A 22165-nucleotide genomic window follows, 5' to 3' on the forward strand; every position below is an offset into this window, starting at 1 on the left:
TGTTGCTAGAGATTATTAACCTCAGATAATGGGCATTTAAAATACCACCCTCGATTGCTTAAGTTGGTAATGGCCATGACCCGGAAGACCAAACTCACCAATGGGCATAAGATTATCGTCCAATTCTCCACTTTCGTGTAAAAGTTTGCATGTTTCTACGGCAACGGCTCGTTGGGCAAGAAGAACAGTAGGCATGGAGACACCCTGGAAAATGGAAAAAACCTTACGACAGGTTCCTTAAACTGGGGAACAAGTAAGTTGTGAAGCTACAAATGGTAGAACTTCATGGTAGCCATTGTACTGTGAGCTCTGATTCATACTCACCAATATCGGTTCCCTGACATGGGAGTTGATGGGCAGTTGCAGAGTGCATTGGTACATAGCCTGATTGCCAAAATAGTCAGTACAAACTTCTTCTGTGATGTCACAGTGTGGACTTAGATATGTGAATGGGTCGCTTGGTAAACGGCTGCAATACCTGCATAAAAATTTCTAACAAAATTAGAACCTGACGAGCTTTTTTTTACAAGTTCATACCGGAATCAGTTTCACCTGTTCACTATTTTAATGGCGTTCTGTAGATTTGCAGTTGCATTTAAACAAGTTGAGTAAGGTGCAATTATGTCGTCATAATCCTCCATCTCTTCCCTATGTTCCACATTGACATCATTATCGTCGTACCATACTGGACCCTGAAGCACCTTTTTAAAACAAGTTTCAAAAACGGTATTTTTCTTGCCCTTTTGCACATATGCTTACTGTTGTGCTTAGGCGTTGTTAAAACGTATGTAAGGGAATGCTTACATTTTTCGACAATTTTGCAAATAGTTTAGTAGTCACCACGCCATACATACTTCCTCTATCTTTTTATATTCTTGTAACTTCTCCATGAATTCCTTTTTCTCATTTTCTCTCACCAGCATCACATATGCAGACGTATTGGCACGAGCGCGACTCTTCGATTCAACGTACGACCTAAATTGCAAGTTTTTATCAATACAAATCACTGACTTATAGGCCAGCCTTTAAACAATGCTAGTGAAGTTAAAAAATTGCTTGAAACAGGTTTTAAGCATACGCAAGGTGGTTCTGTGTCCAGCGCATCAAAGTTACACTGAAAGTCCATTAGATGTATGCAAATTGTAAAAGCAGTACCTGTAGGAAACGGGAACATCAAAACTGACAATCAGGTTGCATTTCGGCAATGAAGCACATTCTTCTAAGCTGCTGCTGCATACAAGAAGGTTGCTTTCATGGCTCCGAAACTTCCTTAGCACCTGGTCAGTCACAAATCATGATCTTAAGTTTGATTTTTACACTACAGAAACCAGATACCCATTGTTCGTTTGTTTTCTCGTTTGCAGTTTCTTAAATTTTGTTTAACAGGTGAAACTTTTCTTAATTACAGAAGTGCATTAAGAGGGATCTATGCGATTAAATCATTTTTTACAACCACGTGCACCGCTTTCAGTTTCTTTGATCATTGCAACAGCGACTATCTGGGTCACTGAAGTTTAACCTCAGTGGGTCAACATAAGGCCGCCAAAACCCTGGAACCCAAATTCACCCCTGTCCCCAACCTCTTCCTGTTTGCTCTTGTCTGTCTCTGAAGTATCAAAGTCATGTCTGGCAGGGTTTGCTTCCGATGGAGACAGATATGTGCTGTTGACGTGCTTCAGGTTCTTTTCCTCTTTGCAAATATCTCGAAGGAGCTTTTGCAGCATCATGGCCACACATCTGTCATCAGAAATTATTTAGTTTATGACTTAGCTCAGTGGTTTCCGACCTGGGGTTGGTGAGTTGTATTTAATTCCTTGTAAATATCCTATTAGGTAGCAATTTTGACGTTGGGGGCTCAAGAGAAAGAAAATATTGCAGCCACAACCACGAAAATGTTGGGAATCACTGATTTGGTACATATTATTCATTTGTTGGCAGATTATCATCAAACAATACCAGATGACAGAAAATAAACCTTGGTAAGCGAAAAGACACCAAGAAACACTAGTTACGGCAGGACCCACCTATCGTGGACAAAAACAATCCCGCACAGTGTATTCGTGAAAGGGGATGTGTAGCCGTCATCTTTTTTCTCCGTTTTCTTGTCTTCGACAGTTTCGTTGTCTTCTTCGTCTTCTGCGTCAGAATCTTGCCACCACGACACATAATCCGCTTCATTCCTATTAAAAGTGATGTTTTGGTAAAAGCGTGTTGTTGATTGCTATATTCATCGTGCATAACTTATGGTGTTGCTTTGTGCTTATCTCTCTTACGAACCCTGTTTGAACAGAAATATATGGTAGGGGAAGAAGGCTTTCCAAATTCTACTCGTTTGCGGCACTGTGCTACATCATATTTAAACAGGACAGAAAGATTATTCAGTTTCCTCACCATACAGTAGCCATGCTGTATGACCATTCGCTTATTATATGTATCTTTTCAGAAACATATTATAATTACAATATCTGAAGGTATGCACTTTCCGATAAATGGAATTTTGTGGTTTAGAATCTCATTGAAATTTGACCCAGTTTACCAAGGACATACATTGTTGAACCCCACTAAGGAAAGACTCGGACTGTGTATTGCATATTGCAAAGCTCGTATCCCATAACTACGATATCGAGCCAACAATTCATTAGCATTTATCAGTTGTGATACAAACTAAGCCTTAACCTATCCTCACCGATCATTGTACTTGTGTGCTTGCTTCTTCTCGGGTTCTGATATTGGTTGATATTCCCTCAACACTTGCAAAAGTCGATGCACTTTGGGTGTCACAAACTAGAAAACCGGTTAAAATTAATTTTTGTTGGAACACATACCAGTAAGGTACCGATTAGTTTCCAACTTGAATCTAAAGAGTTTGCATGACCTTAGCAATTATGATTTTGTAAATACAATGGCTATGCAATAGGCGTAGCACTACATGATGTACTGTATATATCAGCAAGACTAATGGGTGCCTTAACTAAAGCTAGGCTTATATTTTTGTAGGTAAAATAGAAGCATTTTGTAAACTATATGCGCAAATATGCATCAGCTGATTATTCATGATATGTTTTATATTTCGTGAACTTAAGTAAAGGTACTTGTTTACCTTTTTTTTCATGTTAAGTTGACAAGTTTAATTTACTGTAAGTACTAATAAACTTCTCAAAAAGTTCTAGATTTTGTGATAAATTTCTATGAACTTAAACGGGTGCAAACTAAACTGGGAAATAACTGTACTAGAATCGTGGTCTGGTGATTTGTAATTAAATGATCCTTAGTTAGTAAACGTTCTATTTTTCTATGAGGCACTGCTGGAGATTTGAAAACTCAAGTCTTAAGTCCTAATAACTTACTTAGTGCCAAACCAACACAAACTTTTGACAAAACGTGTCTACCTGAAAGTCAAAGGCCTTGTTGCTTCCAATGTGATGATGACACATTGTGTAGATCATTCGCAGTTTGGTCTGAACATACTGAAGTAATGTTTTCTCCCATAAAATTCTGCCACTAGTTATTTCATCTTCAACTTGGTCTTTAATGGCGGCCTTGTACTCTCTTTCAACATTGGTTAGTGATTTTTGCAGTTGCTTTAGAACAAGCACGACAAGTTTGTACACACCTGTGTATAAATAGTTAATAAATGTGGCTGGTCCTTGTGGGTTAAAGATATTACGATGTGATGATTTAATGAGTGCTTATGCGAAATAATATGAAAAAACATAGAATCTTACACCAGGGCCCAAGCACATCTAGAATTAGAAGAATCTCTTTTAACACAGCTTTCGGTGTAACGCACAGCTGCATCCCTCTGTCATTATCATACTTAGAAGCACGATCAAAATCGCCTATTTTCTTATGATAGTTTGATAGTTTCTTATGACGTTCACTGACTGAATCTGGAGTCTCGTGTTTCAAGCCGTTAACAGAAGTGGTGACATCATTCTTTGTGGAATTTTCAGCTTTGGATAATTTTAGATAATTGTTGATCTCAATAGTATTGTTAGTTTTTGGGTGGACAGCATTGTGGTCTGTTGGGCTTTTACTCGACTTTATGGGTGACTCAGCATCACTGCTCTTATTTTCTGCGGCCAGCAAAACTTCATCTATTTCCCAGTCTATTGTCCTGATCAGAGTGTCTTCTTCTACCTGTCAATGGAATGGTTATATTTGATCTAAATAGCCAACAGAAAGAAAAAAATCGAAGACTCTGACCCAAAGACTGAACTAACGACAGAAACAAAGCAAAAAAATCAATGTAGATCTTAAAGCATAGAAGTTGAAGATGGCCGTGATTTGAGCCAAAACGTGTTGTCTGCTAAATTAACTGTTTCTTATCTTTACCTTTATTCTTTGCATAAGCAAAGTAGGTTAATTGTGTCAGAACTGCAAAGACACATTCAGTAACATGTTTAACATTCTTAGTTTAAATGTCAACAAAAATATTCATACCTGACATGTGGACAACCATGCAAGGGCGCTGTTTAAAACCTTCCTGATGTCTTCATTGAGATTTGAACTTACAACCTCTTGATCTTTATTTTGATCGGAGCTCAAAATAATGTTTTCTATTGGCTTTGACAATGAATGTTTATCTAACGCTATTAAATCTGTTGCAGTTTCTGCCTGAAAAACATTACCACAAACATCAATGTCATTGTTGGAAAGTAATAATTCACAATGATTAGATTTGAAAAAAAGTGACAAGTAAATAACTATTTTTGTCAAACAAGTTACTTTGCAATGCAACAAAGACTCCATGTTTTCAATTTTCGCATTCAACTCATCGGCGGTGATATTATCATACAGCAACGATGAGGTCAAACCCAAGATATTTGGCAACAATGAATTTGCATCAAGAATCTGCACATTTTAAAATGCCTTTAATGGAGAGCTATTGGAATGGGGCAAAAACACTGTCCACATAAAACCTACACATTGTTAATATTGTGGTGTCAAACTTATTGCTGGAAAAATCAGTAGGCGACATAAGTAAGGTTTTTTATATTGTAGTAAGTTTCATGTTCAACATATTTTATTAATCTAACGTTAACAAGCAATGAAGACAAAAGTAAATTTGCAGCCTAGGCCCAACAGTACCAATTGCAATTCACACAACATACATAAAAGAATTCGCTATCACTTCATACTACTAAGTTTCAAATGAAACCCGCATACGACTACCAGTCTGAGTTTGTATTCACCGGAAAGGATAAAGTCTTCTTTACCTGCATAATTTTTCGATAGGGATGAGTTTCTTTGCAAACTAAGTTGCACTCATCAAATATCAGAAGATCGATCAAGTTTGAAAAGCTGAGATCAATGTTAAGTCCATTTAGAAGCACTTCTGGTGTCATGACTACAACCTGAAAAGGAAAACAACTGATAATAAATGGCATCTCAAATATGCATTAGACATGTGATGTACTTACATTAATAAAAAATTCATGTCTTTGTAAACAATAAACATACTTAACAAACAGAAATAGAACAATATTAAGTAACAAATTAAATAAATACATACAATAGACAAGAAAAATTTATCGACGACATGAACACACCTGGAACTTTGTGAAAACATTTTTCCAATCATCCTGAGAGAAAAAAGAAGAAGATTCCCGTGTGCAGCCGATAACGTTGAGATTCAAATGATGTTGTAGCAATTCCTCTTGCTCCTTAACTACCACATCTAAATTCATGAAAATAAGATTGACGAGAAATGAAGCCTTGAACGGTAGTTGGTCAATTTGATGATTCAACGATTTAACAACCCAGGAATATTTAACCCACAGATGTCGGTTGGGTTGTCCTAAAGTTTAATCATTTAATGACGTTGACTTGAGCTATAACCTCATTGAACTGAAGTAACACAATAGACTACTGAAGAACCTGGTGTTTGAAGTCGTGCATAGCTCAAATATGCATTAGCAATAGAACAGTCATATATGTTTGAAGCGTGTATGTTGTACAGTATGTTTGAAGTCATGAGTTTGCCAACGTGTATGTTTGGATTCTTTCATAGCTTGTGTTTTCAACTAAATGTCAAGTTTTTCTAATCAACCTTGAAAGTGCACTGTAATGCAAACGGCAAACTCTATTTTAATAGCTTACACACTGCTTTTTTTTATAGAGGAATTTTGTTCAGGAATTTTTATTTTTTGGTTTCACATTTGGGAAAATGATCAAATGTCTTCAGTTTGCAGTCTGGCATAGAGTATGTTTCATATTGCATCTGCTAACCATTGAGTTAATATTGTTTTCAAAAGGAAACATTTCAATTTGCAAATGCATTCAAAATATTTGTTGGCTGCTATTCTTACACATGACATGGCATTTATAACAAACTGAGTTTTCTATGTTGAAATAATAATCATTACATAAGTCGAAGGAAAAAGCCTGACCGAAAAGTGTTTAAAATAGAAATATTCACAACAACAATGAAATCTGAAACAAGTTAAACAACATCAGAACAAAATCTTCATATATTTATGCATTAGCAAAACAAATTTTTGAAAGAAACAAACAAACCGGAGTTAAGAAGAAGAATGGCAAGAGAGAGCTGGTCAAGATCATCTTCACATTTCACAACGAGCTCACGAATCAATATGAATGAAATAAAACGCTTGCTGTATTCTGTGTTTAAGCACACGATTGTGTTCCGTTTTACTGCACATTCTAGCAATTCGATCTAAAGGAACATACAAACTGGTTTATGGAGTAAATTTACAATGTATAAAATGCAGAAAACACAGTTCATTTCAACTTTCTCACTTTCTTCAAGCCTTATGTGAGTAAGAACCTAAGAACACTTAATAAAGTAAACTGTACTAAGATTTAAATTCACTTTGTTGGTAAACGTTTTCAAGCCAATGAAAGAAAAAATACATATATATACAAGCAGAAAACTTAGCTACTGACAAGCACAACAAAACTTGTCCTAGTAGGTTTATTTTGTCAAGCTTACCTGATACGGAATGGGTGTAAAAATATTGGTGTAAAGGTTTGAGTTACATGGCGCACGTACAATCTTAGATGGTAACGGGCTGAAACTGGAATGCATTTTCCAAGTAATATCCTAGAATGGTTGAATACTGCCCTTGACAGGACTTTTGGCTAAACACATTAATGAGTTGTCTGTGACAACCTTTAATTACATCCAACCTTTTTAACTTCAAAATTTAACTAGGACCATGACAATTTCACAGAAGCAATGATGAATGAAGAAGCCTAGACGTGAGTCTGCATAATAATTGTGTAATTAACAGTAAAAACAATTTATTTCAGTTATTGTGACCATTCGGATATTATGAGCAAAATAGACTTGTGTCAAGGTGATTATAGTAAGCGGAGCCTACTGTAACATTTTTAGTATGGTAACTGGTAACACTAATACAGTACTTCCTCGATTATCCGTCCCTCGTTTAACCGGCATTCGATTATCCGGCCGAGTGATCAATGACTTTGGGAGGTCGTTTTACTTCGCATGATTGCACTTGCAACTATCATATGCGTGAGATTACTCTGGTTTTTATTTTTCAATTGATTGTTTATATTATTTAGATACAACTTTTACGGAGATTTTATGACGTCATAGATGTACTTTGTCCGTGTACGTTTGCACAATACAAATTTGTTTTGTATTGCAGTGAAGACTAACTGTGAAATGCACACGGCAGTTTTTGTGCAACGTATGGATTGTATGTTGCAGCAGTAAGACTAAGAGCTTACTGAAAGAAGGTCGTGAACATACTAAAAGAAGGTCGTGAAAAAGGAATTCCAGTGACTGGGCCAATTCTCTTAGAAAAGGCCACGGAATTTCACGACCTTCTTTATGAAGAAAACCCTAAGCCTTTTAATGCAAGTTATGGTTTCCAATGGCGCTTTTGCAATCGTTTTGGGATCAAAAGTCTTGCAATTGCGGGAGAGAAAGTAAGTGCTGATGTTATCTCCGCTGACAATTTTGTTCGTTCTTTCGATGAGCTTGCTGATAGATATTCTTTGGATCAAGTTTTTAATTGCGATGAGACTGGTCTCTATTATAAAATGCTTCCTGGACGAACTTTGACTACGATCCACAGTGATCCATCTGGCACCAAAAAAGCTAAAGAGCGTATAACTATAAATGCATGTTCTAATGCAAGTGGCTCCATTAAACTGCCATTATTGTTCATCGGCAAAGCAAAAAATCCCCGATGCTTTCGTGGAATTGACAAATCGACATTGCCCGTTGTGTATCGACACCAGAAAAATGCTTGGGTTAATACAGTTATATTCAACGATTGGTTTCAAAACTGCTTCGTGCCTGATGTAAAAAAAAATCTAATTGAATTAGGACAGGAACCAAAAGCATTCTTGATATTGGACAACTGTTCAGCTCACCCAAGCGAGGATGAACTAGTGTCCAATGATGGTAAGATTGTTGCCAAGTTTTTACCGCCCAATGTCACTTCTCTCATACAACCCATGGATCAAGGTGTTTTGGAGTGCCTGAAGAGAATTTATCGGCGGTCTGTTTTAAAAGAGCTGGTTTCTCAGACAGAGGATGATATGTTAACTTTTCTGAAGAAAATTGATATGCTGAGAGTTGTAGAAAAGATAGCAAATGCTTGGGAACAGATAAGTCCAGAGACATTAAGGAAATCTTGGCAAAAACTTATTCCACTCGACGAATCTTCTCTGGACGAAATCGCCGTTTGTTCCGATAGCATACTAAATGCTGATTTCGTGGAACAATTTGCCGCACTAAACATTGAATTAGAACCCTCTGACGTTGACAGATGGTTTCAAGCTGACGGTCCAGGTTACGAACATATGGATGAGCAGGGAATAGTTGATCTTGTTTCAGCAGAAGAAGAGGATATATGTGATGAAGAAGATGCAGATGAAACTACAGAAGACGCAACAAAAAGAGCACAATGCCCTGTTTCAAACACTTCCACGTTAGTACAACTTTGTGAGTTAGCTGCCGAAAAACGTGAATCTTCCCGCAAACAATCCAAGATTGTTTCATTTTTTAGTAGATTTGCTGTTGCAAATGAAAATTAAGCGTAAATTTTTTGTAAACTGCTACATTTCGATCAGTTTTTTACCATAAAAGTGCTGAGTTATGACATTTTTCTGTACATTACTGTATTTGTTCTCTCTGTTTCTATTTCTATGATGTAAAAATACAAATTCAATTATCCGTTCTTTTTGCTTATTCGGTCAGATTTTTGAAAATATTGACCCAACTTGACGGGATAATCGAGGAAGTACTGTATAATAATGAATGATTTCCGCTTGAATTAAGTTTAGAAGCCATGTGGCACATAGACACAGCATAAAACAAATTTTTCATAGACATGTTATGGCAATGTTTATTTTCGGACTAAGGAAAGTCTTTGCACGACATAAACCCGGCGATGGTTACTCATATAACGTGTGATTACTCATCGCTCGAGCCCGGGTTCCGATTGTCACACATTTTTTTACTTTGTATTTCTTTATAACATTATTGGCCAAATTTAGAACTGGTCACCAGATGCACTGAACAGGAGCTTGGTAGTTATTGCCTTGACCAAAGGCTTTAAATGGCCCCACTGAGTACACACGGAACCTGTGCCACTACTATTACGAGGCCAGCGCTCGAACCGCTCGGCTACTAAGCTGACTTCTTTTTAAGTAAAAAATATTTATGTCAAAATACATCAAATAATAATTAATGGTACCTTTTAGAAAAAAGCCAGATCACAATAACTTTTTCTTTGTTTGATTTTTTGTGGTACGTCAAGCATAGTAAATGATAATATTAAACTTATAACAGAAATCAATAAAGATAGACACAGTGGGTTATCCAATACGAAAAAATCTTATCTTGTTGATTCAAACCTAAGGAAAACAAATTTTACTTAACGCACAGTCAACAAACTTTAAATTGTAAAATGAGTAAATTTATTGTGAAAATTTTTTAAAAATGGGCAGCATTTTCGCATAATAATTTATAAATAATTATAAATTTTAAAAGATATTGGTCAATAAACAAACTTTCCGAATTTTTCTGCCTTTATGCCAAAGAAATTTCTCCAAAATTCAACGTATTCCTGTTACGTTTTTCTGATTGGTTGAATTTTAAACATAGACATCAGAAAACCTCAAAATCTTTCCTATGCCATTTTCTTAGCCACTGCAAAAATCAGGCAGTTCGGCCAAGCTATCTACAGCTCTGTGCGATTGTTCATCAGCAAGTTATCAGGTACGCATGTTTTCAGTTGTTTTGTTTGTGCAGTGGTTTAATTGGACTATTCGGTCAGTGTTGGGTATCTCATAGAAATGATTGACTCCAGCATTTTTTCAAAGTGTTCTTTCTCCAAACTTTACCCTTTTCCCATCCACTCATGTACAGCATTGAATCGATTTTCAATCATCTATTGCCCGAACACACACATGCAACTACGTACAAAGACCAAGCTCACAGAATTTTGACGACCAATTGGCCAATATTACTTTATTACTTAAAGAATATTAGCCTCATGGGGCCACTAAGAATACATTTTTAGGGCTGATAAAGCTTGCTAACTATGACTCCTACAACTAAGTTTCAAACGAATTGCTTAAAAAATAAAAAAAGATCCTTTATTAGTTACAGCTGGCATTTTTTTGGGTGGTAAGATTTTTACGATTGCCTATTGCCCTATACTTAACGATGGAATTTGTCAACGTCATATGAATTCCATAGTTTGCCCACTTCAGGTTTTGTTGAAATTTATATGTTTTGACCCAATTTTTCTATTATTTGCAGGTTATAAGTTAATGTGAGTGGCAACATGACAGCTCCTCATTGGACTGGTATGACAAGTGAGCCAACACTGGAAGAGATCAACGATTTTTTTTCACTTGTACCTCCAACTCGGTCAAGGAGAAAAAATCGTCCTCTTCCGAGTGGAAAGTTCAGAGGAAGATGCTTTGATCCGAAAACGGGAAAACCTGCGGAAGCAGTGTTTGAGGAGGAGACCATGACACTGGAGCGTTATGGGAAGCTTAGCTGTGTGGATGACGAGCAAAACGAAGAAGATAATTTAGATCTCACAGAGTCCATGATCAGTGGTGACATGCAGAAACTGGAGATTGATACTCTTCCTCCATTACTTGAAACCTGTTCCTCTTCGGTTTCAAATCATTGCCTGGAGGTTTACAATAACTATGACTTTGAGCAACAGTATGATGAAAACCTTCCGATCTACAGCTTCCACTCGGAGATCCTTGGTGCAATCACCAGTTATCCTGTCACCATCATTCAAGGAACAACGGGCAGTGGGAAAACTACCCAAGTGCCCCAATACATACTGGATCAGCATGCCAGTGCTCGAAAGTACTGCAATATCGTCATCACTCAGCCAAGGAAGATAGCAGCAATCAGCATCGCCAACAGGGTGAGCCAGGAAAGAAATTGGGGTCCGGTTGGGCATTTGGTTGGCTATCAAGTCGGATTGGATAAGAAGACTTCATCTGATACCCGAATCACTTACATGACAACAGGTGTTCTTTTACGGCACCTCATTGTGAGAAAGACTCTACAGGATTACACACATATTATCCTGGATGAAGTGCACGAACGAGATCAGGAAACAGACTTTGCGATGTTGTTGGTTCGAAAACTGTTTTGGTTAAACTCAAAATATGTTAAAGTGATTCTCATGTCAGCCACATTTGATACGAACCAGTTTTCTGACTACTTTGGCACTCAAACCCCACGTGTCGATTTAGGTCTATCTGTATCTCCAGTAGTGATTGCAATCTCTGAGAGGCTTTATACTGTCAGTGAGCATTACATTGAAGATCTTTCCTCACTTGGTGACACTCCTCTATTTCGAATCTCCCATCCTGAAATCAGTGACGAAGCGTTTGCTATTGCTGCAAGACTGATAGTTTATCTTGATAATATCGAAAAGGGTGAGGAAGCAAGTCAAAGTCTCTTGGAAGGTCAGGTGAATTCTAAAAGCTCATTTAGGGGTTCTGTGCTCGTCTTTCTTCCTGGACTGTCCCACATTCGTGAGATGGAAGAAATTTTGAACTATGAACGGGTAAACAAAAAGCTTCAAATCATCCCTCTTCACTCCAGCATCACCTCCGAGGAGCAGAGTTACGTCTTTGCCAAGCCAAAGTCGGGATTCCGCAAGATTATCCTTTCAACAAATATTGCAGAAAGCTCAATTACTGTTCCAGATATTAAGTTTGTGGTTGACTTCTGTCTCACAAAGTCAATGGTTTGTGATACAGATACAAACTACCAAAGTTTGCAGCTTCAGTGGTCATCTAAGGCTAGTGGTAGTCAGCGTGCTGGACGTGCCGGGAGAGTATCCAATGGCAGGGTTTACCGCCTTGTACCAAAAGCCTTTTGGGAGCATCATATACCAGATTATGCAGTTCCAGAACTCCAGCGTTGTCCACTGGAAAGTGCTATTCTAAACGTGAAGTTGCTAGATCTTGGCGCTCCAAAAGCTGTTCTTTCCATGGCCCTTTCTCCACCTGATTTAAACAACATTGAACGTACCATTTTGCTTTTAAAGGAAATAGGTGCATTGTCGACTATAACCAACCAGAAAAGATTAGACGGGGATCTTACCTTTGTTGGTCGTGTTTTGGCTTCTCTTCCCATTGATATGCGATTGGGCAAGTTACTGATGCTTGGTTTTGTTTTTGGTTGCCTGTCAAATTGCTTGGTTATTGCCGCTGCTCTTTCCAAGCCCTGCTTCTTTGCAACACCATACAACCAACCTATGGAAGCATACAAAAAGAAACTGTTTTGGGCTCAGGGCAGCTTCAGTGATTGCATTGCGCTGTTGAATGCTTTCCGTGCCTGGGAACATTGCGTCGATACACAGCAGTTTAGAAGAAAATCGGATGAAAAAGCTTGGGGTCGAAAAAACTTCATACAGATCAGCCGAATACATGAAGTGAAGTACCTGGTTGATGAACTGCGACAGCGACTTAGTCACTTTAACATTCGTTCGGATGATCAGTTGCATTGGAGTTCGGAAAATCCGCAGCAATGCGAGCTCATTCTCAAGATAGTGATGGCAGGTGCTTTTTATCCAAACTTCTTTGAACAGTCGGTTATCGATGAAACTCAAAGTGTAAAAGAGATGTCTTTGCTAGATCCAACTGATACTGTGATGTTTACTGGCATACCTTGTGGTAAAGCTCCCTTGTTCAAAGATTCTCTGCTCGAAGCCACCAGGCAGTGTGGGAAACAGAAAGCGATCTTCTATGATGGATGTAAAGCTTTCATTCAGTTTGAATATTCCGACAACATTGATACTGGCTCCGTTTCACCTGCTGTGTATTTGGCTGGAAAGCTTACAGAAATAAAAAGGAAACTTGAGATTTGTCAATCATATGCTGAGAAGCAACCAGAACCGGGTGTCCATAACAGATCACCACCTTTTCTGTACGAACCGGTTGAAGAGAACAAATTCAGTGTGGAATTGCCCAACCCATCTGATCCTGTGTGGTTTCCTGTACAAGTCACACATCTGATATCTGCTGTGTCATTTTGGGGCAACAGGATGCTTCCAAAAAATATTGACTGCCTTCGATACATTGGCATCACAATCCAAACTAAGATTAGCAGCAAAGTAAATCCAGCAGTGCTGGCAGTTGATGATCTTGTTTTAGCACCTTATGATGATGGGTATGGTGTTGAATACTATCGTGCACTGGTCACAAACGTGAAGCCTTCTGTTTCAGTTTTCTTCGTCGACTATGGAAACACGTCGCATAACTTACGAGTTGATGATCTTCGTCAGTTGCCCTCCTCTTTGGAGAGGGTTCCATTCCAGGCAATCAAGTTCCGTCTGCGGGGAATTCTACCTCTCGAGAGCAGACCAAAAGATGAAAGTCGGCAATTTGTCCACAAAATCCTCCAAAACTCCACCCATGTGGTGAACGTTAAGGTTTATTCCGTTGTGTCCAAAGTAGTTTGTGTTGACTTATTCACAAAAAATAATGAGTATGTGAACGAGATTCTCATCACAAAGGACTACTGCTACTCCACTGAAGAAAGCAGAGTCTCACAGCTCTCTCATGCTGCCTGGGAAATGGCTGAATCCAAAGGTACCTCCAGCGACAACTGTTCTTCAGAAATGCTAAATGATCAATGGGTGAAATATGACATGATTAACAGAGGAGATCGTTTACCACCCTGTCGAGGTCAGAAACTCTGCATTTATGGACCGAGGTCAACATTCCAGGCTAACTTCAAGTCGATTATCAATATAGGACGTATAAGGAACATCAACGTTAATCGCAACAGCATCAATAGCGTCTCCATCATCCAGAATCCGTCCAGTGGCATCAGGACCATTATGGTGGCTTCCGAAATTGGCATCAATCAGACTGGTAGCACCATGCTTGCTCGAAATACAACTCTTCTTCCAAATATTCCAGACTTGCTTCCCCTACTTTGTGTCCTCTTTGCTCCTGTCGTAGAATTTCGTGTGGATCCCAATCAGACCCGCTACATCGGAGCCCTGTGTGGCCTTGGCGCTGTTCAAATCCAGAAGCGGTGGCATTCCATGCTCCCAGATCATGACATTGAAGTCCAGTTTAACACTCATTTCAAAATTCAGGACATTGTTGACATCAACGCCCTTCGGATGTTGATCAACATTGCTGTCGGAAGCAGCGAGGATATTGCTGGTTGGAGTCAAACTGTCATCCACAGGACACAGAAGCTTGCTCGAGAAAAGTTGCTGCTTTTGGTTCAAAAGAAGAGAGATGCTTGTGATCTGACATCTTGCGGAAGTGTCTACAAATGGAAGCAGATCGATGAGAATGACGTGATCCCTCATCAGGTATCAGACAGCAGAGCGGATCGTAAAGACTTTTATCGTCTTCACGATGGTATTTTACTCAATGATTTTCAGGCTTAAATTTTGTGGACCGGGTCATATGGTTGGCCATAGTTTTGTAAACTTGGATATATTTACAGACTTTGGGATTTCTGCTTAATGTGGCCAGTCGATTATGTACGTAAATTGTGCTGTGAAACTTTTGCGGTGGAAGTTGTGTTAATAGAAAAATGCTGTGACTTTTTACAACTGTATAACTGATTTATTTAGATACTGCCATGTCCACTGTATTGTAAAGGAAAACTGCCACTACCTTAATTAACTTTTTAAATGTTGCCTTAATTTTTTTCTTTGGTGTCCATCTTGCCAGGTACTGTAATAATATCATAGAAAAGTGCTTATGTTCTTGCCTGGTTAATCAGTTCAGCTACAAATCCCTTCCTAAGTTCAATTTGATATATTTTTCTGCCTTCATGTCTGCTTGTTATGTGTTACCTTATTGTATTTAGGTTTTGTCTTAATCATGCTTGCAGCCAAATGATTACTGGTATTTCAAACAGTTGGTCAGTGTTTCTATATTTCATATTGCTAGCCAAATGCAATCTTGCATCGATGTTGCAGTTTGTTATTTTGTGTTCTTCATTTTTTCATGTTCTTTCGCTAATTTTGCCAGTATTTCATTCACTAAATTTTCATTTCTTCCTTGTAGGCAATTTTGTATTAAAACTACCTTAGGACAAGAACTTTGTTGCTTTGAAATGGACACTGACGACACAGTCTTAGAATTCGGATCGGAACATCAACCAAAAACGAAGAAGAATGTCATCCACCCAATTGCTTGTTTCTCTCATCTCATCTTCCGAGTTTCTGCCCTGGTGGTGTATATTTTCTGTGGATGGTCAGACGCTGGTTTCGTGACTAGTTTCATAATCATCCTACTATTGCTGTCGGCTGATTTCTGGACTGTAAAAAACGTCACCGGACGTCTGCTGGTTGGCCTGAGATGGTGGAATAAGGTAGCAGAAGGTGGAGAGAGTGCATGGGTTTTTGAGTCTCGGAAACCTGCTTCTCTCAAAAAACATCCCGTCTATAAAGCAGAATCTACGTAAGTTTTAAAATTTTTACAGAAAAACTATTGGGCCTAGTTTGAATGAGTATTTGGCAATCTTTTTCATCTGGTTAAATTGTATTTATCTTTTAAGGCAATCTATTAAAATATTATCAAGACAACTTTTTTTCGATTGTAGTATGTATGGATATAATTGAAATTTTTACCGAGGTGAATTTAAAGGAAGCCATTTTTCTAAATTGAGCAAATGCGTATTTTTACATATATATAAATTAATATGTATATTCACACTGTAAGCTTCGGAATACGCAGTTATGTTGTCGTTGCTCATTATTGATTAATAACACTGTGCTGCGTTAATTTTTAGGTTACTAAAGTATTGACGGTTCTTAGTGTACTTTTTGATGCTGAATCCAAAACTGTTATCCGTTTTCTTCAATCAGGTCTAGTTTTTTTGCAAATTGCATTTGAAATTTTTGACAACTTCAGCTTTCAGCGTTTGCGATTGAGATTTGTGGTGTCATAAAAATGATTTAGCTTTTGAATTAAGTTTTGATGAAACTTGAGTGACATCACAATGAGAAGAACATAACGAATGCACCTGGTGCTTGAAAAGTTAAACTTCTGAACTTGTTTTTACAGGCTAGTTTAGTGTGCAGTTTAGATGATTTGTTTTTACAGTACTGTACAATGAGAAAGTGCAAAAACGATCCAGACAGGTTCTGTTACATATGTGGCAAGGTCACCCTGCGCAGTCGCCAAGCAAAAATTACGCAGTTTGTTAAGAAAGCATATTATGCGTATTTTGGAGTAAAACTAGGCGATCAGGACAAGGCATTTGCTCCGCACATATGTTGTAAAGCCTGCGTTGAAAACTTGAGATTATGGAGCCTAAAGAAAATAAAGAGCCTTCCTTTTGGTATTCCTATGGTATGGAGAGAAGGAAAAGACCATGTCACTGATTGTTATTTTTGCATGACCAACTTACAAGGTATGCTGATACTTGCACTGTATGGAGGCATTTTCATTAATTGCTTGATTTAAGAGTAAAAGTGTTCTTTTTCATTTTAGGAATAAACCGGAAGAACAAACAACATGTGAAGTACCCTGATGTTTCTTCAGCCATGAAACCAGTACCACATGGCCCTGGTATTCCTGTTCCAGAACCACCTGGAGAAATAAGTGAAATGGAGTGTTCTTCATCTGCAGAGAGCAAAGCAAGTGAACAAGACACATGGGATGCAGAGCAAAGTACAAGCCAACCGAAGCCTCTTACACAGCCTGAGCTGAATGACCTAACACGAGATTTAAATCTCACCAAAGAATCCGCTCAGCTCCTAGGATCACGACTACGTGAGAACAACTTGCTAGCTCCATGCACCACATATTTCTGGTATCGGTATAGAGATAAAGAGTTTAGAAAATATTTCAATTATGACGAAGACCATTCCCTAGTATACTGTCAAGATGTTTCAGGATTAATATTAGCTTTGGGCATAGTCTACAGTTCGGCAGAATGGCGATTGTTTTTGGACTCATCTGTAAAGAGTTTGAAGGTAGTATTACTACACAATGGCAATAAGATTGGTTCTGTTCCTGTTGGACATTCAGTGAAGCTCACTGAATGCTATGAAGACATGAAATTCCTTTTGAAATCTCTTCAGTATAGCCAACACAAATGGAAAATATGTGGAGACTTAAAAATGATTTCAATACTTCTTGGGTTACAGGCCGGTTACACTAAACATCCATGTTTTTTGTGTCTGTGGGACTCGAGGGCTGATGATCGCCACTACACACAAATTAGCTGGCCACCCAGAACAAGTTTTACACCTGGTTTTAAAAATGTCAAATTTGCTTACTTAGTTGATCCACAAAATATTCTTTTGCCACCTCTCCACATTAAACTTGGTCTCATGAAAAACTATACCAAAGCACTTGATAAGGATGGCCCAACCTTCAAGTTCTTACAAATGAAATTTCCCCGTATCTCTGAAGCGAAGCTACGAGCAGGAGTCTTTGATGGGCCACAGATCCGTGAGCTGATGAAAGACGAAGGTTTTACTGCACACATGAGTGCAGTAGAAAAAAGAGCATGGACAGGATTTCGAGCAGTAATTTCAAACTTCCTTGGAAAGCATAGAAGCCCTGATTATGAAGCACAGGTTAAAGAGCTGCTTGAAAGTTTTCAATCCCTTGGAGCCCGGATGTCTGTAAAAATGCACTTTCTGAGTTCGCATTTAGATTACTTTCCTGACAACTGTGGTGACTACAGCGAAGAACAGGGAGAGAGATTCCACCAAGACCTTCGCCATATGGAAGAAAGGTACCAAGGATACTGGGATGTAAACATGCTTGCAGATTACTGTTGGTGCTTAAAAAGAGATCTTCCCAATACCACACATAGAAGAAAATCTTTGAAGCGACACTTTTTGTCAGCATAAATCATTTGTATTTATATTGTTATTGCATTTAACGTCGTAATATCATCAAGTGCCGCACAACGCTTTCTGTGTTAAGCTATTTCGAACACTTCATTTTTATTTCACACATTGATGTTGGCAAGTATTTCACATTTAAAACACATTTGTGATGTGAAGTGTTTACGTGTCTATAGTGTAACATATTAACTTCTACTTTTAAGTTGAGCGCCGTTGAACAAAATTATGTGTTAGGAAGCTTTCTTGGTTAGTTGTAAGTGCCTTTATTTCAACTGTGTCATTATATTTTTTTAGTATTTAAAATGGCTGTCATTGCAAAAACCTTACATTCAAATAAAAATACCATCTTGCGAAAATTGACAACATGCATGACCAATTAAGCTACCCCAGAAATTAGTTTCTTTGTGCACAATAATGACCAAAGCTAGCATAATTAAATATGTGATAGAAAAAAAACTTGACCTGATTGAAAAAAACTGGTTGCATTTTTGAGTTCAGCGCAAAAAATCGATTCAGAAACAGTTAAAACATCTTTGACCTATGAAAAAAAATTTTCAAACGCAGCACAGTGTAATTAATTATGATCACCATAGTTACCGTTTGTAATAGTTTTAACGCCTATTTGCACTATAGAATATTCTGGCTGGGCTTAATTCTCCCACCTGTTATTTGGTTCCTCATGCTCTTCAGTGCATTGTTTGGATTCAACTTTCACTGGCTTGCTGTCGTCGTCGTGGCTCTCATGCTTAATGGGGCAAATTTGTTCGGTTACGTTCGCTGCAAGTTCAAGAGCAGAGGTCAAATAGGTAGCTTGGCTACCAAGTACATTGGGGCACAGCTGTTTAAGAGCATGCAGTCATCAGAGGATTCCGAAGGGGCAAAACCTTCTTCTGCAACTTTTTAAATTTTGCGTTTTCTAAAGATGTTTACAGATGGTGCTGAATATAATCAAGCCTTTAGGAATAGGTCGAAGCGCAAAGTAGGACAGATTTGCCGCACAGTGACCTATTGCAAAGTTTGGGTTAACGCTAATTAATACAAGCATGAACATTAAGATGCTTATCACTTGAAATTCATGTTCATTGGAACGTTAAAAATTGCTTATTCTGTACATCCCTACTTGCTAGCACTTAAAAGAGTTGAAAGAATTGCACTTAGCACAGAAGTTAAGACGCTGTGTACCATATTTTTGATGATAATTGATATGCCAATTTTAGTACCTGGTAGGATGTATTGTTAACAGTAAATGATGTTCTACCAACAGGAGTTGAGTTGGTTTGTGTTTACCTGCAGTACGGAACACCAAAGTTGTGAATACAGTTAATACACAGGAATCCATTTCCAACCTACTTTAGTAAATATAGAATAGTCTTGGTTTTATTTCAATGTTATTTGCGTATATGTGCAATATGTAATACACCATCCAGACAAGGCTGTTCGTCTGATTTCTGACCCGAAAGAAAGCATTTCAAATTTACATTAAATAAAAACACTAAAACACATTTTCCTGAGCAACTTGGCCCAGTAGCCTGTACGCTCGGAGAAGTAGTGAAGCATAAACTTGATGTAACATCATAGCCTCACTTTCCAGAACAGAATTTTAACATACATCATCAGACCTTTCTTAAGTTTGTTGCAAACAAAATTGCGTAATCCATTTGCCAAGCCCTTTAAGCGTTCATCCGTCCCAAATTCAACACTGGTACACGGTATTATACGCAGGAGTGGCCTATTCGCTTGTCCCCAAGTGAAATATACTAAGTGGTATTAGCAGCATGGTGTCCAACGCAGTCGATCGCATTGGTCTAAGGTTGGTTCTGGATGTAACCGACAAAGAGGTTTTATCATTATGTTGGTAACGTGCACCAGGTTGACACGGGCTACACCAATGCAATAGTTCTTATAATAGCTGTTTATTTATAATTACTTTATAAAGTTGATTATGATTTATTATCGAAAGTAAAAGTTTATCATGTGAGTTTGTATTAAATTTAACAAGGAGACCATTTCGCATGGGTTCAATAATTTCACTGCCATTCAAAGTGAACCGCATGGCGCATAGTTCAACTTGTGGTAGCCCAAAACAAAAGTTTTCAATAACTTTTCGTTAAAGTTACCGCACTTCGTAACGTGGTTACGGGCGAGAAAGCTTTGTCTACGTTTCGGAATTTTGCTTCTTTCATTGGTCCAGGTTCGATATGGGTTCAGAGAATCCAGCTATATTTTGGGTTCTGGAACCGGTTCGACTTCTCAAAATTATCTGCTCAATTAAAACGATTTGAAACTTCTGTTCCGATTCCAGTTCGACACCTTGAGGAAAATATGTAGCAGGAAATTTCTAAGAGGTAACAGTCTATTTCTAGTAAATTGCTTTGGGATTTCTAGCCACGATCTGTGGTATTTTAGAGTTTGCCGGTCAAGCCACGTGGCAAGTTGACTAAGTAGTTGATACGCTATAAAAGAAGGTAACGTACCAACTTTTATATGGTTAGTGATAGGCCTAGCATAAAAATTGCTCAAACTAGCCGTCGGTGAATCATTTTCTGTTAAAATCAAAAATAATTGTTGCATACCTGCTTTATCCTTTTGCTGATATGGGTTTGTTTACAACTACTGCCTCGACTAAATGCGATTTGGCTTCGAATTTGTTGCTGTTTATTGTGTGGTCACCTGATTTGTTTTAACAAGTCTTTATCAACGAGTCCAGAACATCGTAAGTGAATTAGTCATTGAGCTGTTTATTACATACAGTTTTACTCGACTTTCCAAGAACACTATGCAATAGTGGTGTTTTAAATGAGCTTATTTAGCCGAATGTTAACTTAGGCAATTACTTTATTGCGTCTAATGCGGTCGGTCATAAGTTCGGGATTATGTGCCGGCTGTTCAACAACTTCTTTCAACGTATTCATCGTGCATTCATAGTACAATCGATATTTTACGATAAAGAATATTGAATTATTGCGGAAATATCATTCGCTCCAGGATTTTTGTTATGTCGACTCTTTATATCATTCTAAGTCATAAGATAAAAATATTTCTCACACATTACCATACGGACAATTTTAAAGAACATTTATTAAAAAAAATTCTGAATATTATATACATCGTCACATGACACATAATACCATGCCAAACTGTAAAAACGTAAGCTTAAATTGGTTGCATGTCCAATGAAATAAGCTATATTTTAGTATCCATACATCCAGAACGCTTGGTTTCTTCGTTGCAGTGCCAATCATAGTTTTGTTTCAGCAACAACGTAGAAGCAACCAAGCGCAAACAAGCAGCAACATGCAAGCAAGCATGTATAGTGAAAGAAATACAGGCGGAATTAGTGAAAGAAAATGACAAAAATGAAGGACACAAAATAATAAACTGTAACATCAATGCAAGATTGCATTTGGCTAGCAATACAAAATATAGAAACACTGGTCCACTACTCCACTGTTTGAATACCGGTAACCAGTTAGCTGCAAACATGATTTGAGAAATTGAGCCAAAACCTAAACACAATCAAGTAACTCAACACATAGCTTAACAAGCAAACATGAAGGCAGAAAAACGAATCGAATTAACTTGGAAATATATCTTCAACTAAATTGACGAACCAGGCAAATATTAAGCACTTTTCTATGATATTATTACAGTATCTGGCAAGATTGACACAAAAGAAAAAAAAGTCCAAGCAACATTTAAAAGTTAATTAAGGTAGTGGCAGTTTTTCTTTACAATACAGAGGACATGGCAGTATTTAAAGAAATCAGGTATACAGTTGTAAAAAATCACAGCGATATTCTATTAACACAACTTACACCGCAAAAGTTTCACAGCAC

The 22165-nt window shown here is 37.9% G+C and overlaps 4 protein-coding genes across 4 annotated transcripts in view; 3 read left to right on the forward strand and 1 right to left on the reverse strand.

Moving 5' to 3' along the window:
• The window catches only part of LOC143471012 (endoribonuclease Dicer-like), a 17852-nt gene extending 10574 nt beyond the window's left edge, over positions 1-7278 (reverse strand). The window contains exons 1-16 of the mRNA XM_076969328.1: positions 6956-7278; positions 6520-6679; positions 5553-5680; positions 5220-5357; positions 4729-4854; positions 4444-4617; positions 3726-4140; positions 3390-3613; positions 2687-2784; positions 2025-2180; positions 1581-1737; positions 1156-1277; positions 855-975; positions 553-701; positions 325-478; positions 99-204 (exon numbers count right to left, since the gene is read on the reverse strand). Coding sequence (XP_076825443.1) covers positions 99-204; positions 325-478; positions 553-701; positions 855-975; positions 1156-1277; positions 1581-1737; positions 2025-2180; positions 2687-2784; positions 3390-3613; positions 3726-4140; positions 4444-4617; positions 4729-4854; positions 5220-5357; positions 5553-5680; positions 6520-6679; positions 6956-7051 — 2524 coding nt within the window. The 5' untranslated portion in view covers positions 7052-7278. The remainder of the gene's footprint in view (positions 1-98; positions 205-324; positions 479-552; positions 702-854; positions 976-1155; positions 1278-1580; positions 1738-2024; positions 2181-2686; positions 2785-3389; positions 3614-3725; positions 4141-4443; positions 4618-4728; positions 4855-5219; positions 5358-5552; positions 5681-6519; positions 6680-6955) is intronic.
• Positions 7279-10106: 2828 nt separating this feature from the next.
• Positions 10107-15528, forward strand: LOC143470152 (ATP-dependent RNA helicase TDRD9-like). Its single transcript, XM_076968088.1, has 2 exons — positions 10107-10222; positions 10769-15528. The coding sequence occupies exon 2, from the start codon at positions 10794-10796 to the stop codon at positions 14898-14900; it is 4107 nt and encodes a 1368-aa protein (XP_076824203.1). The 5' UTR covers positions 10107-10222; positions 10769-10793; the 3' UTR covers positions 14901-15528.
• Positions 14928-19762, forward strand: LOC143470154 (Golgi apparatus membrane protein TVP23 homolog B-like). Its single transcript, XM_076968090.1, has 2 exons — positions 14928-15924; positions 18963-19762. The coding sequence occupies exons 1-2, from the start codon at positions 15416-15418 to the stop codon at positions 19231-19233; spliced, it is 780 nt and encodes a 259-aa protein (XP_076824205.1). The 5' UTR covers positions 14928-15415; the 3' UTR covers positions 19234-19762.
• Positions 15961-18936, forward strand: LOC143470153 (uncharacterized). The gene is made up of 2 exons (XM_076968089.1): positions 15961-16879; positions 16960-18936. The coding sequence occupies exons 1-2, from the start codon at positions 16579-16581 to the stop codon at positions 18330-18332; spliced, it is 1674 nt and encodes a 557-aa protein (XP_076824204.1). The 5' UTR covers positions 15961-16578; the 3' UTR covers positions 18333-18936.
• Positions 19763-22165: the final 2403 nt, after the last annotated feature.

This window comes from Clavelina lepadiformis, chromosome 9 (genome assembly GCF_947623445.1).
Source record: "Clavelina lepadiformis chromosome 9, kaClaLepa1.1, whole genome shotgun sequence".
Lineage (NCBI taxonomy): Eukaryota > Metazoa > Chordata > Ascidiacea > Aplousobranchia > Clavelinidae > Clavelina > Clavelina lepadiformis.